General features: G+C 39.3%; 2 protein-coding genes across 2 annotated transcripts; both read left to right on the forward strand.

Annotated features, from left to right (window-relative positions):
- Positions 1 to 8,132: 8,132 nt before the first annotated feature.
- Positions 8,133 to 8,573, forward strand: LOC120088926 (uncharacterized). Its single transcript, XM_039046365.1, has one exon. It carries the CDS (start codon positions 8,133 to 8,135, stop codon positions 8,571 to 8,573), a length of 441 nt encoding a protein of 146 aa, XP_038902293.1.
- A 2,659-nt stretch (positions 8,574 to 11,232) lies between these two features.
- LOC120088927 (uncharacterized) lies at positions 11,233 to 11,712 on the forward strand. The gene has a single exon (XM_039046366.1). The coding sequence runs from the start codon at positions 11,233 to 11,235 to the stop codon at positions 11,710 to 11,712; it is 480 nt and encodes a 159-aa protein (XP_038902294.1).
- Positions 11,713 to 15,820: the final 4,108 nt, after the last annotated feature.

Below are 15,820 nucleotides of genomic sequence, written 5' to 3' on the forward strand. Positions count from 1 at the left end.
ATATTATAACTAATTATGACATACTTTCAATGCATGCTTCTTATGGTGAGATTTTAAATCTACATGGCATGCTTTATGCACATACAAGATAAACTATTTAATTTATACATTCATAATGCGCAATTAAATAAACCACACTAAAAATGAATCGATTTTGGCATCCTAAGCTAGAAAATAACTAAATTTATTACAATAATAAACAATAAATTGCCTCAAACCGCCTCCGAACACTTTGAATCGCTTGAAAACCCCTTGAACCGACTCCAAAACTCCAAAAATCGATCAAACTAGTCGAACCGAATCGGTCCAGACCATTTGAATTGGCTAAGTTAACTTCAGTCAAGCGGGCGATTTGGATGGTGCAGCTGGTGCGCGAGAGCTGATGAGTCATGAGATGGCTGGAGCTTCACAAGATGGCTGGAGTGCATGGGTGTTGGGTTTTTATGTCCTAAAACTCGTGGTTTGTAAACAATAAAATTTATTCTCAAAATTCAATAAGTTGTTATTGAATATATGTATTGCTTATTAGAAATCCAATAAATCTAAAAGAACCATGACTATTACATGAGTACTTGAACTTTATGTGGAGATATAACAATAGATTAGGTTCGAGGAAAAAGTCAAAATGATCTATAGTATATGAATAAGGTTGGGTGCCTTATTCTGGTAACACTATTGGATGCGGCCTACTTTGTAGTTGTTACAAAGAGTTGTAAAGTGCTACAAATGAAGTGATCTTAATTCGTACATGTTATGACATGAGGAGTGGGGTTGTCCTGTGCAAAAAGGTTTGTAGAAAATCGGACCACAAAATCAGTCACTTTTACTTTATAACGTTGTTTACTGTTTAAGACTGACTATTTCAAAGCACCTAGGTAACTTGACCTTAATCCTAAGCTAACTGTGAACTCCCGTTTATTTGGGATTATCCTTAAATTTGCGTAGGTGAAGGTTGGCTCAACGACACCGACTAAAAAAATCTCCATTTTAGGGGTAGGGTAGATAACTGGGGACATATGGTGCAAGAAAGAATTCACTCCTACCCGCTTTTAGGGATAGTAGAGAGGTTGTTCTCTTAAGTGCTGATTCCGGGTCTTAAACAAGGGGCTCCACCCTTTCATTGGCCCGAGAGGGACTCAGTTTGTTGATTGGATCACAAATCAATTGTTCATTAGAGGATCAGTGGGACTTAAGGAACAAGAGGTAATCTCGGGGGTAAAATAGACATTTTACCCAGCCGTTATTACGAACAACATGTGAAGGGTTAACTTACTAATGATGGTTATATCGAGTGGACATAATATATCTACAGTGAGGGGAGTTCAACTATGGGCTATAGTGGAGTGACCCATTAGTTAACGAATGGGGTTAATTCGGTGTAATGAGTTTAGTCAATTAATCTCGGATCGTTGGAGCCCATGATCTGTAGGTCCGTAATGTCCTCCTACTAGCTCGTAAATGGATTAGTTTAGAGTAGCGTGATAAGTTAATTTGAAACGTTCAAATTAGAATTAAAGGAATTAATAATTATATGAGATATAATTGCACGTTTAATTTTAAGAATTAAACAGAATTGAAGAATTAATATTTAAATATGATTTAAATATATGAAGGTGAATTTGTGTAAAATTAATTTAATATTTGATATTAAATTAATTAAGATTATTTATATTGTTTAAATAATTACTTATTAATTTTATTGAGAAAATTAATTTTGTAAACTTAATAATATTTTCAATTTTAGAAATCAAATTGATTTTTGAAATCATTTTGGAAAATTTGAAAATGTTTGAAAAACACAAATGGAAAAATAGTTTTTTCCATTACACCTTCAACTTGTTCACACAAAACCCACCCATTTGGCTTCAATAACTCCAAGCATGAGCTGCGTCTCATGCAATCATCTTCTTTGCATGAAGGTCATGCAATATATGAAGAAGATTGGAGCAGAATTATGACACATCTATAGAATTTTTGCTAAAAAATTCGTGTTGAAGAAGGTGTTCTTCAAGTGGGTTGATGCAGTGAGCTCTTCTCCAAGTTTCCTTAATTCAAGATTATTTTGAGTTCTACAACTCAATCTAAAGCTTCAAGAGAATAGTGGGGAAGATCTTGAGGTGGTCTACAATAAGATTTGGAGAAGTTTGCAGTTGAAATCGAGATTTGAAGAAGTTCTACAAAGGTATGACTTGAAACCCTCTTGTTTTAGTATGAGCATGCTTTAGTTTATGCCAAAATTAATGAATTAGAGTACTTATTGATCCTTGTTGCTTCCGCTAATTGCTGATACATTCCAACAATGGGATGACTGGAGCTTACAGGATGGTTGAAGTGCACGAGACAACTGGAACTTCATGAGATGGCTGAAGCTTCACGGGACAGTTGAAGCGTAATTTCACGAGATGGCTAAAGCTTCACGAAACGGCTAAAGCGCAACCTCACGAGACAGCTGGAACTTCACAAAATGGGTCGATGGTCATGGACCGGGTCTAGGAGGAACTTCTCGGGTCTTTGAGCAAAAAACTTCAGAAAAAACAAGTTGTTCTCTTCACTAGAACCGAATAATTACGACCTAAAATCAACTCTATTAACTCTAGTAAATTTACAGACCCTTCAAGACATATTAAAGCCCATAAAATATCGGACAATTACAATAATTATTACAAACCGGAATAGAATTTAGATGTCAATACCTAAATTATCCATTTTTAGAACATATTCATCCATCATATGAATAATCACCCACTATATGCTAAAATTAATGTAAATTGAGTGCTTAAAACATACTCTAACACCAGTTGTTGGTGTTGCAATCAACAAGCGGAAGCAATTTGGATCTTAAGCACTCTAATTCTATTAAAATTTTAGCAATCAAGCAAGCATGTTCATCAACTTAGAAGTAGGGTTTCAGAAATTACCTTTGAAGAATCCTCTTCCAATTGCAAATCCGGTTGAATTCTTCACTCCAATGCTTGAAGACTGTTACTTGATCTTTCCTACTATTCTTTAGGACCTTAGATTGGAAGGTGAATTCCAAAATGACGTTGAATCAAGGGTATTGGAGAATTTTTCTGGTTTTTGCGTCAAGAACTAGAGAGAAATAATATCTCTAAAAAATTTAGATCTTGCATGCGCTCATCTCACCAGCTCAAGTTTTTTTTTTTGTCTATATTCTTCAATTTCGTTTAATTTGATAATTAAACGTTTAATTATATCACATATAATTAATAATTCTCTTAATTTGAATTTGAATGTTTCAAATTTTTCCATCACACTATTCTAAGGTTTAATCCATTTGTGAGCTACAAGGGAGACCTAATGGACCTACTGTTGGATATTATGCCCAAAAACTCGTAGATAGTAAGTGCTATTAATTGACCATCATCAATAAAGAGTTATGGATGTTAAATCAATAAATTTTATTGTTTGTATTATTGTCTATTTTGTCATAATAACCCTAAATCCAATAAACTAGCATCCAATGCTACATTATGAGTTTTGAACTGTATGTAGAGACATACATGGATCAATGTTCAAGATACAACCTAAAGGGTCTATAGTATAGGGATAAGACTGGATACCTTATCCTAGTAGCACTGTGGATATGACCCACTTTGTATTTGATACAAATGTAATGATCCAACGCGTTCGTGTAGGTGACACGCGAGTGGGGGTATCCTATGCAATGAGTTTGCATAAGACTAAACCACGAAATAGTAGTAACCACTAGATGTAATATCGTTGACTAGTTAGGTTTCTATTTCAATAGAATGACCTAGGGGATTCAGTCTTAATCCTGAGTATATTATGAACTCCTGTTCATGAGGGATTTTTCTTTGACTTGTATGGGTGAGGGTGATCAAATCGCTAACCCAATATGTCTACCATTTTAGGGACAAGATTGAATGGGGAGTTGGGAACATAATAATACAAGATGAAATTCACTTCTTCCCGCCTTAAGGGTAAGTAGATGAGTGTTCCTTTAAGTGATGTCTCCGGGACTTGAACAAAGGGCCCTATCCTCTCATTGGCCCAAGAGGGGTTTTTGTTGATTGGTTGGACCATAAACAAGTTGTTCATTAGAGGAGCATTGGAACTTAAGAAGTCAGAGGTAACCCAAAGGTAAAATGGTATTTTGACTAAGAGTGCAACTGTGGGTCTTTAATGGAATGTATTGATAATTTGTAGAAATACAAGTTATTAAAGCTCAAATTATTAAAACAATGAGAGAAGCCGATAGTAAATAGGCAATATTACGATTGAACGCACCAAACTAAAAGCAAAATTGCGATCGCTAACTCTCATCGCATAAAAGCAATTAAACTGAGTTAATCTTGTATTTCTGTGCAGGAACAAAGCACGATTTCCTAAGTTGGCGATCCAATGGTACTTCAAAGACAGACGTGTGATGTCCTTACATAAAGGCGATGACCTAATGTGATAAAACGTGATGGGACGTGAAGCCGATAGCGGTCAAATCAGAAATTCAGTTGGCGGCCGTTGAAAACCATACCGTTGCAAATCCATTGAACCTCCGGTGAGCATCAGACGGCGCGACAGGGTATGGAAATTAATGCTGCCCATCCACCAATCATTAGTGAGATGAAGAACTATTTTTTCTTGAAGTCTATAAATACCATTCAATGCTACCAAACCGAGGGTGAATTAATTCCGGGAGGTCGAGAGACTGCTGGAACAACACGGAAGAGAGATACAAACCCATACCTAACCCTTGTGAGAGCAAGAGTTTACAAGTTAGAAAATATTTGGAGTGCTAAAACTCGTGTAAATGCCAGAAGAAGCAAGACACTGCTTACTTGGCTTAACACTTACACCATTTTATTTGCAAGAATGGAAATTACATTTCAATCTATGTTCATTCTTTTCGCGCCATACATAAGTAGCTAAATTTGTGAATGATTTGAGAAGTACTTAGCTAGCATGACTTAAGTTGTGCACTTTATGCGATCATCTTGTCTTATGTATGCTTCATTCATCACTTTGAGTACTTGAAAGAGTAGTCTAAAGACATAGAATCTAGGCTTGAAAAGGTCATATTAAATTTCATAAGCAAGAGTAGAGGAGACTTAGAAATAAGTTCTATCTGCTGCATTCCCTACACATCGCATGCATCCTAGACATAGGAAATGTGTCCATATGCCTTGAGAAATATAGTGCTTAATATTTGTGTATAGCATGATCGCATGATTTGTAAAATATCTTAAGAAATGTTAGCAAAACCTCTTTTCAACCCTTTTATTGCAAATTTGTTACAACACCATTCTTCTATCGCTTTGCATTTAATTCCATCGCCTTAAGAAATCAAAGTCAATGACCATCCACAGAAAATGCCAAAAGAAGGAGATTGATCACCAATTTTGAACAAGAAGAAGATGAATCACTTAGTGACGCATGGGTGAGATTTAAGAGGCTAGTACATGGCTGCCCACACAATGGATTACCTGATTGCCTCCAAATGGAGATTTTCTATCATGGACTTAACTCTGTATCGCAGACAGCTGTCAATGCCGCAGCAACAAGAGGTCTTCTGGATAAAACATATGATGAAGCAAAGAATATTCTTGATCGCATCTCAAAAAAACATTGAAGATTGGCAAGAAATCGATCAAAGAACGAAGCCCAAAGAAAGTAATTCAAGTAATGGTGCCATCTCATCATTACAAAATCAGATGAATGCGATGATAAACTTGTTGCAAGCCATCGCAATAAACAATTCAGGAGCTCGAAATGGGCTAATGAATGAAATAGAGCAAACAAGCACTGGCTGTGTCTTATGTGAAGAATCGCATTCTTTTGAGAAATACCCACGAAATCCTCAAACATTTTACTTTGTCAAAAACAATCCTTATTCAAACACTTACAACCAGGGGTGGCGAAATCACCCCAACTTTTCTTGGAAGAACAACCAACATCAAAGCAGTCAGCCTGTGGCTCAGAGAGAGGGACCACCAGGGTTCTTCCATAGATCTAATGGACAACAACAAGCTAACAGTTCTCAACCATCATCCTCATCATCCCTGGAGAACTTGTTGAAGGAATACATCAAAAAGAATGAAACAGTCCTTCAAAACCAAGCTACATCCATTTGCAATTTAGAAACTCAAATGGGACAAATTGCGGGAGAGCTAAATAACAGACCCCAAGGGACATTGCCTAGCTTAACCGAGCTTCCACGCAATCTAGGGAATGCCAGGAAAGAACATTGTCAAGCAGCGATAGAAGCCAGAAAGAAGCCTCGCAAGACTGAATCAAAGGAGCAACCTGCGATTGAATCAAAGAAGTCTCTATTGCAAACTGAATCAAAGAAGTCCAAGACAACCAGGGAACTAAAAGATGCGATCACTTCTAAGCCTCCAAACCATGAAACACTGGAAGTACAACTACCTTCATTTCCTCAAATACTGAAAAAGAAACATAACAATGAAGGGTAGTGTTGTGTTTAAGAAAGGGAGAAAGGAAAATAAATATGCTTGTCTTATGCTATGCGTTGATCTCCATGTGTCGATGGTCATGCGTTGGACTAGAAAAGATACAATATGCATTTAAGTACGAATGCGATGACCATGCATTCCTGCCACAAGTTTTCTTGCTCTCGCGCCAAGTATAACGAGAACGCAAGTTTCTTGGGATGATCGAGATCGAACACAGGGACTTGTAACTCAATGTTTGTGAAGTGATGTGTTTGAAGCGATGAATAAAAGTAAAAAGACAGAAGTTAATGGAATATGTGCTACTCCTACTCTTAACTAAACAAATTGAGCAATGGAAGTTTAACTATGAGAATTGATAGAGATGCAACAGTCGTTAACGCATAATAATGTTCATTATGTTAGGTCACAGGAGTAATCCCAGCTTACCACACTAACGCATTGCACCTCTCGGTGGCCAGCCGCATGCCTATCTCTATAATGCATGGTTGCGTCGAGCATAAGATCGTGCCTATCTCTAGGAACAATGCATACTTTGCTTTAGTGTGTTCCACTACCCACCCTCTCAGGCGATTATTTGTGGCTAATCAGCTCATAGACAAGCATTGCGATGGCTCATAGACAAGTTTTGCTACCACAACACACCAAGCAAAGAAGATTAACTCACTATACTCTCGCAATGCACACCTCTCGATGGGTTACTACATGCATCCTATCTCTAAGCTGCACGATTGAGTATGTGACTACCCTTGATAACTAAACGATGAATGTAGACGATGATAAAGGAGAAGAAGATGAAGTTAAAGGAACTAATAGATGCATTGATTAAAAAATGTATTAATGTCTTAAGCCAAAATGTAATACAATACAGAGATAAGAGGAGAAGTGGAAGGCTAGATGAAAACAATCTCTTGCTTTTCATCAGAAATGCGTCAAGGCTGCTGGTAGTGCCATGGATGGATGGTGGAGTCATCTCTCTCGAGCTCTATCTCCAGAGTAACTCTGGTAGTCACTTGGAATGGTCCATGGAGGTGGAGAATCCTCAAAGAAAATCTTGCTCATGCTCTCATATGTGATCACAAGGATCTGTCTTAAGGCAGAAGCTCGGATTGTTTGAAGTGAAGATCCAAGTGCTATTTATAGAGCTCAAACGCCGACAGCATTAATAATTGTGTTCTGACTCACTGCTACCTTTGTCGTGGTATGGGCAATATCAATATCACCTTATCTTGTTGATACTCCCAAGGTATACGTTCATGCTCGTTTCTCCTGAAGTACCAATGCATTCCACCCACCTTGCGATCAACCTTCTATCACGGTTATTACTCTGTAGCTGCAACATCCATGCGATGAACTTGTCTTCTTGAAGATTAACACATGCGATCAACTTTGCGATGGTTTAGGATCAACGCATGCGATCGATTCCTGCGATAGCTACAAAAATAGACATTTTGACGCAGAATAACGCATAATATAGGGTTGTAGAGATTTTTAGTGCCGGTTGACGCAAGCTTTACTTTTCTCATGAATTCTTAGTATTATCAATGCATATTCTGCTTGTTAGTCCTCATAATTTTAAGTAAAAGGCTACAATAGCTTGTATTTCTACAAGCTATCAGCCAGTATCAACGCTTCTTGGAAATATTGAAACAATTACACATTAATATTTCATTCATAGAAGCGATGGAGCAGATGCCTCTGTATGCGGAATTTTTTAAGGACACCGTCTCGAAGAAGAGAAACACAGGAAGATTCGCCACGGTGGGATTGACACAAGAATACAACACTATAATTCTACCAAAGATGCGTGACCCAGGCAGTTTCATACCCTGCTTAATAGAAGGAATCTATATTGGCCAAGCATTATGCGATCTCGGGGCAAGCATAAACTTAATGCCCCTTTCAATTTTCAAAAGATTAGATGTGGGACAGCTAACACCCACAACAGTGATTCTTCAACTTGCCGATAGATCCTTGGTGCACCTTGAAGGGAAATTAAAGGATGTCTTGGTAACAAAAAACAGATTCATCCTAACTGCAGACTTCATTATCTTAGATTATGAGGCAGATAAAGATGTTCCAATTATATTGGGACGACCATTCTTGTCTACTGGTCATGCTTAAATAGATGTGCATAAGGGAGAAATCACAATGAGCGTCAACGGAAAGAAGCTCAGGTTTAATATTATCAAGGCCATGAAGTTCTCAGATGAGGAAGGCTTATCTGATTCCGATGATGAACAAACTTGCATTGGAAATTGGGAATCCGAGGAAGAGAATGAAGAAAGAGAGGATGTTCTAGCATCCATTGAGACTTGCCATGCGATAACAGAGATGTTGAAGAATGATAAAACGCTGAATTTGGATGAAGAAAGAAAAGCACAAAAGCCCTCTTTAGAGCAACCACCTACACTAGAACTAAAAACTCTACCAACCCAGTTGAAGTACGTATTTTTTGGCCAGAATGAAACCTTACCAGTCATCATATCCTCTGCGTTACCTGAAGAAAAAGAAACCGCGTTGGTCAGTGTTTTCAAAAAATATATTAAAGAGATTGGATGGACGCTCGCAGACATCAGAGGTATTAGTCCAACGCATTGCATGAATCGAATCCGGCTTGAAGAAAATCAAAAGAGCTCAATAGAACCTCAACGCAGACTGAACCTTGTGATGAAAAAGGTTGTCAAAAAAGAAATCATCAAATAGTTAGATGCCAACATTATCTACCCCATCGTAGATAGCACTTGGGTCAGCCCCGTGCAATGCGTTCCCAAAAAGGGTGGGATGACAGTGGTTCCTAATGCAAACAACGAATTGATCTCCATGAGGACCATCACGAGTTGATGGGTTTGTATAGATTACAGGAAACTCAATGCGGCAACAAAGAAAGATAATTTCCCCTACCATTCATTGATCAAATGCTCAACAAATTAGCGGGGAATGATTATTTTTTCTTCCTTGATGAGTATGCAAGCTATAACCAAATTATGATCACACTAGAAGATCAAGAAAAGACCACGTTCACATGTCCATATGGAACATTCCCCTTTTGTCACATGCCTTTTGGATTGTGCAATGTACCTAGTACGTTTTAAAGGTGTATGATGGTGATCTTCTTCGAGTACCTTGAAGCCTCAATTGAAATCTTTATGGACGACTTTTTAGTCTATGGACAAACCTATGAAATCTGTCTGCAAAACCTAGAGAAAATACTGAAAAGTTGTGAAGAAATTAATCTGGTGTTGAACTGAGAAAAGTGTCACTTTATGATCGAGGAAGGAATTGTGCTAGGGCACAAGGTTTCAAGGAATGGGTTAGAGGTGGACAAAGCAAAAATTGAAGCTATAAAAAAACTTCCACCTCCAACGAATGTGAAAGCTTTAAGGATTTTCCTAGGGCACGCAAGGTTTTACAGAAGGTTTGTGGAGGACTTTTCCAAAATCGCTAGACCTTTGAATACGTTGTTAGAAGCTGATAGACCCTTTGATTTTGATTCACACTGCCCCACTGCATTCAAAACACTAAAAGACGCTTTGACACAACACCAATTTTGATCGTACTTGATTGGGTGAGGCCATTCGATCTGATGTGTGACACCAGTGGGTATGTGATGGGGGCAGTCTTGGCACAAAAAGTAAAGACAATTTTACACCCCATCGCATATGCTATCAGGACACTAAACTCCACGCAGGAAAATTACACCACTACCAAGAAGGAACTTTTAGCAGTGATTTTTGCTATTGAAAATTTTAGACCCTATTTGTTGGGGTCAAAAGTGATAGTCCACACAGACCACTCCGTGATAAAATATTTGATGACAAAAAAAATGCGAAGCCTAAACTAATCCAATGGGTTTTCTTACTCCAAGAATTTGATATGGAAATAATCGACCGAAAGGGAATAGAAAACAAGGTCATTGACCATCTATCACGATTAGAAAATTCAAAAGTGGATCGCATCCAATCAGTGGTGAATGCCACATTTCCTGATGAGCAGCTGCTCAAGATTGAAGAACTTCTACCCTGGTATGCGGATATTGTCAACTTCTTGGTCTGCAAACAATTTCCTAAAAACTATACACCCCATCCAAACAAAAAACTCATACATGAATGAAAAATTGACTACTGGGACGATCCAAATCTCTACAAAAGGGGACTAGACCAAATATTGAGACTTTGTGTTCCAGAAACTACATTCCATCGCATATTGTTTCAATGTCATGAATCACCTTATGGAGGGCATTTTGGCAGACAGCGCCCGACAGCAAAAGTTTTGCAATGTGGGTATTACTGGCCCACTCTGTTTAAAGACGCATGAGAATACTCCATGAAATGCAACAAGTGTCAACACAATGGAAGCATTTTAGAAAAAAAATGTGATGCCAATGAACATCATTCTGGAGGTGGAGCTATTCGACGTTTGGGGAATAGATTTCATGGGACCATTTCCATCATCAAATGGTCATAAATACATTTTATTGGCTGTCGGCTATGTATCCAAATGGATTAAAGCTGTTTCATGCATTGAAAACGATGCGGCAATAGTTTCTAAGTTCTTACAGAAAAACATTTTTACTCGTTTTGGCACTTTACGTGCCATAATAAGTGATGAAGGGACCCACTGTGTGAATCACATTGTTAGTAAACTGTTGATCAAATATAGTGTCCACCATAAGATCGCCACCACGTATCACCCTCAAACAAATGGGCAAGCAGAGGTTTCTAACAGAGAAATCAAGTCAATCTTAGAGAAGATGGTGAACCCATCGAGGAAGGATTAGGCCATGAAACTAGATGATGCCCTATGGGCATATCGGGCTGCTTATAAGACACCCATAGGCATGTCACAATATGCATTGATGTTTGGAAAGGCTTGTTATCTACCGTTGGAACTGGAATATAAGGCGATGTGGGCAGTTAAGAAACTCAACTTTGATCTTAAGGCTGCAGGAGAAGAGAGAAAACTTCAACTACTAGAGCTGGACGAGTGGAGATTACAAGCGTATGAGAATTCCAAAATTTATAAAGAACGCACCAAGCGATGGCATGATAAGCATATTTGTGAGAAAAACCTCAAGGTAGGTCAAAGGGTATTGTTGTTCAACTCCAGGGTGCGTCTCTTTTCTGGAAAACTAAAGTTGCGTTGGTCCAGGCCTTTCATAATCAAGGAAGTATTCCCGCATGGAATGGTGAACGAAGATGGAACCAACGCATTTAAAGTGAATGGACAGAGAGTGAAGCTATATCATGGAGGGGATATCTAGCGTGAGAAAACCTCCATTGACTTAGGTAAGCTAGAATAGAGAAGAAACACTCAGTCCCTGTGATGTTAAGCGGTATACATTCATCAGGGACGAAGTATATCCTTTTGTGTATCCTTTTGTTTTCTTTCAGAATCTATTTTACTTTCTGCATATTTACTACTTTATATGACTATCAACTCTTTTTCAACTTCGTACTTCATTCTATCCTTTTGATTGTGTCATTTTGATCGCAATGGATTAGTGCGATGGGCTTAAAAGAAAAAAACACGCGATCAGTTGAGCATTTGAAGAAGCCCAATTCTTCGCGATTACAATATTAGCCTATCGTAGGTAAGGAAATCGTACGTCTCCTTTGAAAACTGAAAAGACGTAAAAAATTGTCACCTTATTTAATGTGGCGTCAGGTAATAATTAGGTTTGCACAAAACCCCATCCCTTTTCCTTCTTCGTCTATTTAAACTCCCCTCTCCTATTATTCAAACGTTTTACTTTCACTGTTCTCAAAACTTTCGAGCCCTCTAACCTCCGATGAATTAGCATATCCCTTTTCGACCATCATTCCCTTTAGATTCCGGAAACCTCCTTTCCAAATGGCAAGTAGCAAGGGTACCCCTACCTCAACCCATTCATCCAACCCAGGTTCCACATTCGAAGTTGTCTCACCGACGACTTCGTTGCAGCCCATTGCCTTCCCAACCGCCCCACCACCCACATACGCGCCACCAGCTATGGTGGCTTCCGCCCATCCATTCGCTCCTACCTTAATCTCTCAGCCACTACCCTTTCGCAATCATCCTCATCACACGGCCAAAACCCTCAAGACCTCTCCATTGCAAGCAAGGTCAGGCGAAGAGATGAACGCGAGGTTTATGGCGATATCCTTTAAACCCTCAAACCACTCGAGCAACTTGATGAGGAATTCGTCAACCAACCACACTCAAGCGATCGCAAACCTAAGAAAAGCAGTCGTTCTGGTGCTGCAGCCTCATCTGCTGAGGCATTGGCCAAGGAGTTTCAGAAAAAAGCAAAGAAAGTATGTGAGGGTCTGGGAAGCCTTCGAAAGGATGCGTCAGCACTCATCACCGCAACTAAATTTCATCATGAACTATGCGATGAGGAGTTAGAATGTCCGCCACCCCAACCTGAAAAATCCTTGGACAATATAGAGCGGACCGCGATAGAATTTGAGCGAGAAATGCAGGAAAAAAGTGACAGGGAAAGGAAACTGGCCAAAAGAAAGGAAAGTACACTAAGCGTCAGCCTCAAAGAACGCAAGCAAAAGAGGCTAAGGAAAAAGGCACTGGAAATAGCGCAGCAGGAAAAGAGAAGGCACCAAAGAAACAAACGGTGCGAAGAGAGAACAAGGGTAAGGCACCCCTGGTGGAGGAAAAGGTGCTAAAGAAGAGACCTTCGATCTTGATGGAGATGGCTTTTCTGCCATCTGCATTGCCTCTCCCTAACTTCATCGCGCAAACGATCGAGGCGTTAGGATGGCACGATTTTTGCACGGGAGTGAAGACGGTTAAGCCGACCACAGTTGCTACATTTTATGAAAGGAAACCCCACTCGGGGCGCTATAAGGTTGACATTGGGGATGGCTCAATCGGGTTTGGCGTCTCAAAGATCAATAGAATTTTCAACTTAAAAGACACTGGTGACGCTGAAGGAAACCAAATCATTGGAAACCCCACCACTGAGGAGTAGAAAAAGGATTTGAAGGCGGTAGCATTGCCCTGAAAGCAATGGAACATTTCTGTCAAAGGAGTTAAGACGCTATCGCCTCACGACTTGACCTTGAAGCCAACGTGTGGCTTTACTTCATCAAGTGAAAATTGATGCCAACAACTCACGACCACACCATTTCACGGGAAAGAGTCATGACGATCTATTGCATTATGCGTCGCATCCTAATTAACGTTGGAAAGATGATCGTCGACCAAATTTGGACACTGTTATCCAAACCAAAAGGGTAGCTGTTCTTCCCGTCGCTCATTACAGAGCTATGTGTGCAAGAATGGTTTGAAGAAGAAAATGACGTGGCATTCAAGGCCATGCTCACAGACAAGTCTCTACATAGACTGATGAGATTGCCACCATAAGGAGAAGGCCCATCCATGACTCCTCAAAAGCAGCAACCTCCCAAATCCGCAGCTACTAAAAGCCCCTAGCAAAAGAAGCAAATGGTTGATAAAAACCTGGTCCTCTCCCCTAAAGTTCAAAAATCCACTCCTCTACCCATCATTGCAGAAACGCGAGTTGGCATCGATCTCAACACTCCACCCTCTCCAGAAAATACGCCATCTATCAAGTCTCGATCCCCTAGCTCCACTGACGATTCTCTCGCCGTCCTTCCTTTGGCCGCTCAACACCCAACTCCCCAACCATCGCTTAAGCACCAAAAGAGCCCGCCATGTTCTATTGATGACCCAAGTCAACTATCACCTCATATTGAAAAAGGCAATAGCTCAGGCATTGGTGAGACTGGTATGTGGCAGCCTGATGGCGAACAGCCACAAGCTCACCCCAATGTGACCGCAGACGTCAACTTTGAAGATGAATGGTATAAGTTTCTTCACAATGACCTTTGTGAACCAATCTCAAGTAACTAAGTTACAAAAAGAAAATAAGGAGCTCAAGAAAATTATACGCGATCAGTAGAGGCAAACATGTGAATTCATCAGGAAGATGGCTCAGAGACAGCACGGCTAGTTTCGTTACATGGTAAATTACTTTGAAAGTGTCGTGTCACGTCTCATGGTGGTACCACCACTTCCCCCCCCCATCTGGACACGGCCTTAGACCTATCTGAAGCTTCTCACGAAGGATGCGATCAGAATGATACGGGCGAAAACTAAATTTGGGGGTTCCTTGCCTTAATGTTTTATCTCAATTCTTGTACTTCAGTTTCAATTTAATATTACCGAATTCTATTATCGCATTCTCTCTCGATTGACTCAATTCTAAATTTTTTATTACTTTAACATTTGGTCCCTGCATTTATCCTTTGCCCATTACGACTTCAATGATGAAATATATGCCTCTTATCTTCTCGCATGAACTAGCACCAGATTAATTTCAGGACATTCAATTCACAAAACATTTCTAAAATTGGTATACTAGCTTTACTTCAAAACTATTTTTACAAATTTTTCTGAGTCCATCGCATGAATTATTTCGTTTTCAGCAATGAGGGATTCGTTTTAAATTTAGGGGGTGATATTTTCTGCCTTGATAGAGTTTCAATCTCTCTCTCTCTCTCTCTCTATATATATATATATATGACATTGAGCTCAGATCTTGCTCGTAATTGGATGTCTGCATGACACCCATGGGGGCAAGCCAAAACGAAGGCGGTAATCGTGATCAACGCAGAAACTAAGTGATCGCAACTCCTCTGCCAAACAAAAAGATAAGCATGAGTTTTGACTGAAAAGAGCGCCTCGCTCGTAGTTAGATGTCCGCATGACACCCATGAGGGCAAGCCAAAACGAAGGCTGGGCACTCGGATCAGTGCAAGATCACAAAACTAAGATTTAAATCATGTGAAGACCAAAACCACTTGAATACCCCGGTTTGATAAGATTTTAAATAAATCATGCGATGTCCTAGGAAATGAGTAAAGTTTTTTTTTTTTAATATTAAGCTCGTTGTCCCCAAAGGTTATATTTTAGGAAGAGATTAGGATAAAAATTAATAATGGCAATGGTTCAGAGGTTTGAATGAGGCATGATGAGAAGTCTAGGCAGGATAAAGGCAATTGAAATTTTGAGAAATCTTTAGTTTATGCTTGAGAACAAACATTGTTTTAAATTTGGGGGTGTGATAGCTTGTAGAAATACAAGTTATTAAAGCTCAAATTATTAAAACAATGAGAGAAGGCGATAGTAAATAGGAAATATTACGATCGAACACATCAAACTAAAAGCAAAATTGTGATCGCTAACTCTCATCGCATAAAAGCAATTAAACTGAGTTAATCTTATATTTTTGTGCAGAAACAAGGCGATAGCGCGATCTCCTGAGTTGGGGATCCAATGGTACTTCAAAGACGAACTCGTGATGACCTTACACAAAGGCAGTGACCTAATGTGATAAAACGTGATGGGAC

The sequence above is a fragment of the Benincasa hispida genome, chromosome 10 (assembly GCF_027475165.1).
Source record: "Benincasa hispida cultivar pf3 chromosome 10, pf3_genome.v1.1, whole genome shotgun sequence".
In the NCBI taxonomy this organism is placed as follows: domain Eukaryota; kingdom Viridiplantae; phylum Streptophyta; class Magnoliopsida; order Cucurbitales; family Cucurbitaceae; genus Benincasa; species Benincasa hispida.

Excerpts from the sequence above, each read along its gene's own strand:
- LOC120088926 (XM_039046365.1), top strand. The coding sequence starts at position 8,133 with ATGGAGCAGATGCCTCTGTATGCGGAATTTTTTAAGGACACCGTCTCG.
- LOC120088927 (XM_039046366.1), top strand. The coding sequence starts at position 11,233 with ATGAAACTAGATGATGCCCTATGGGCATATCGGGCTGCTTATAAGACA.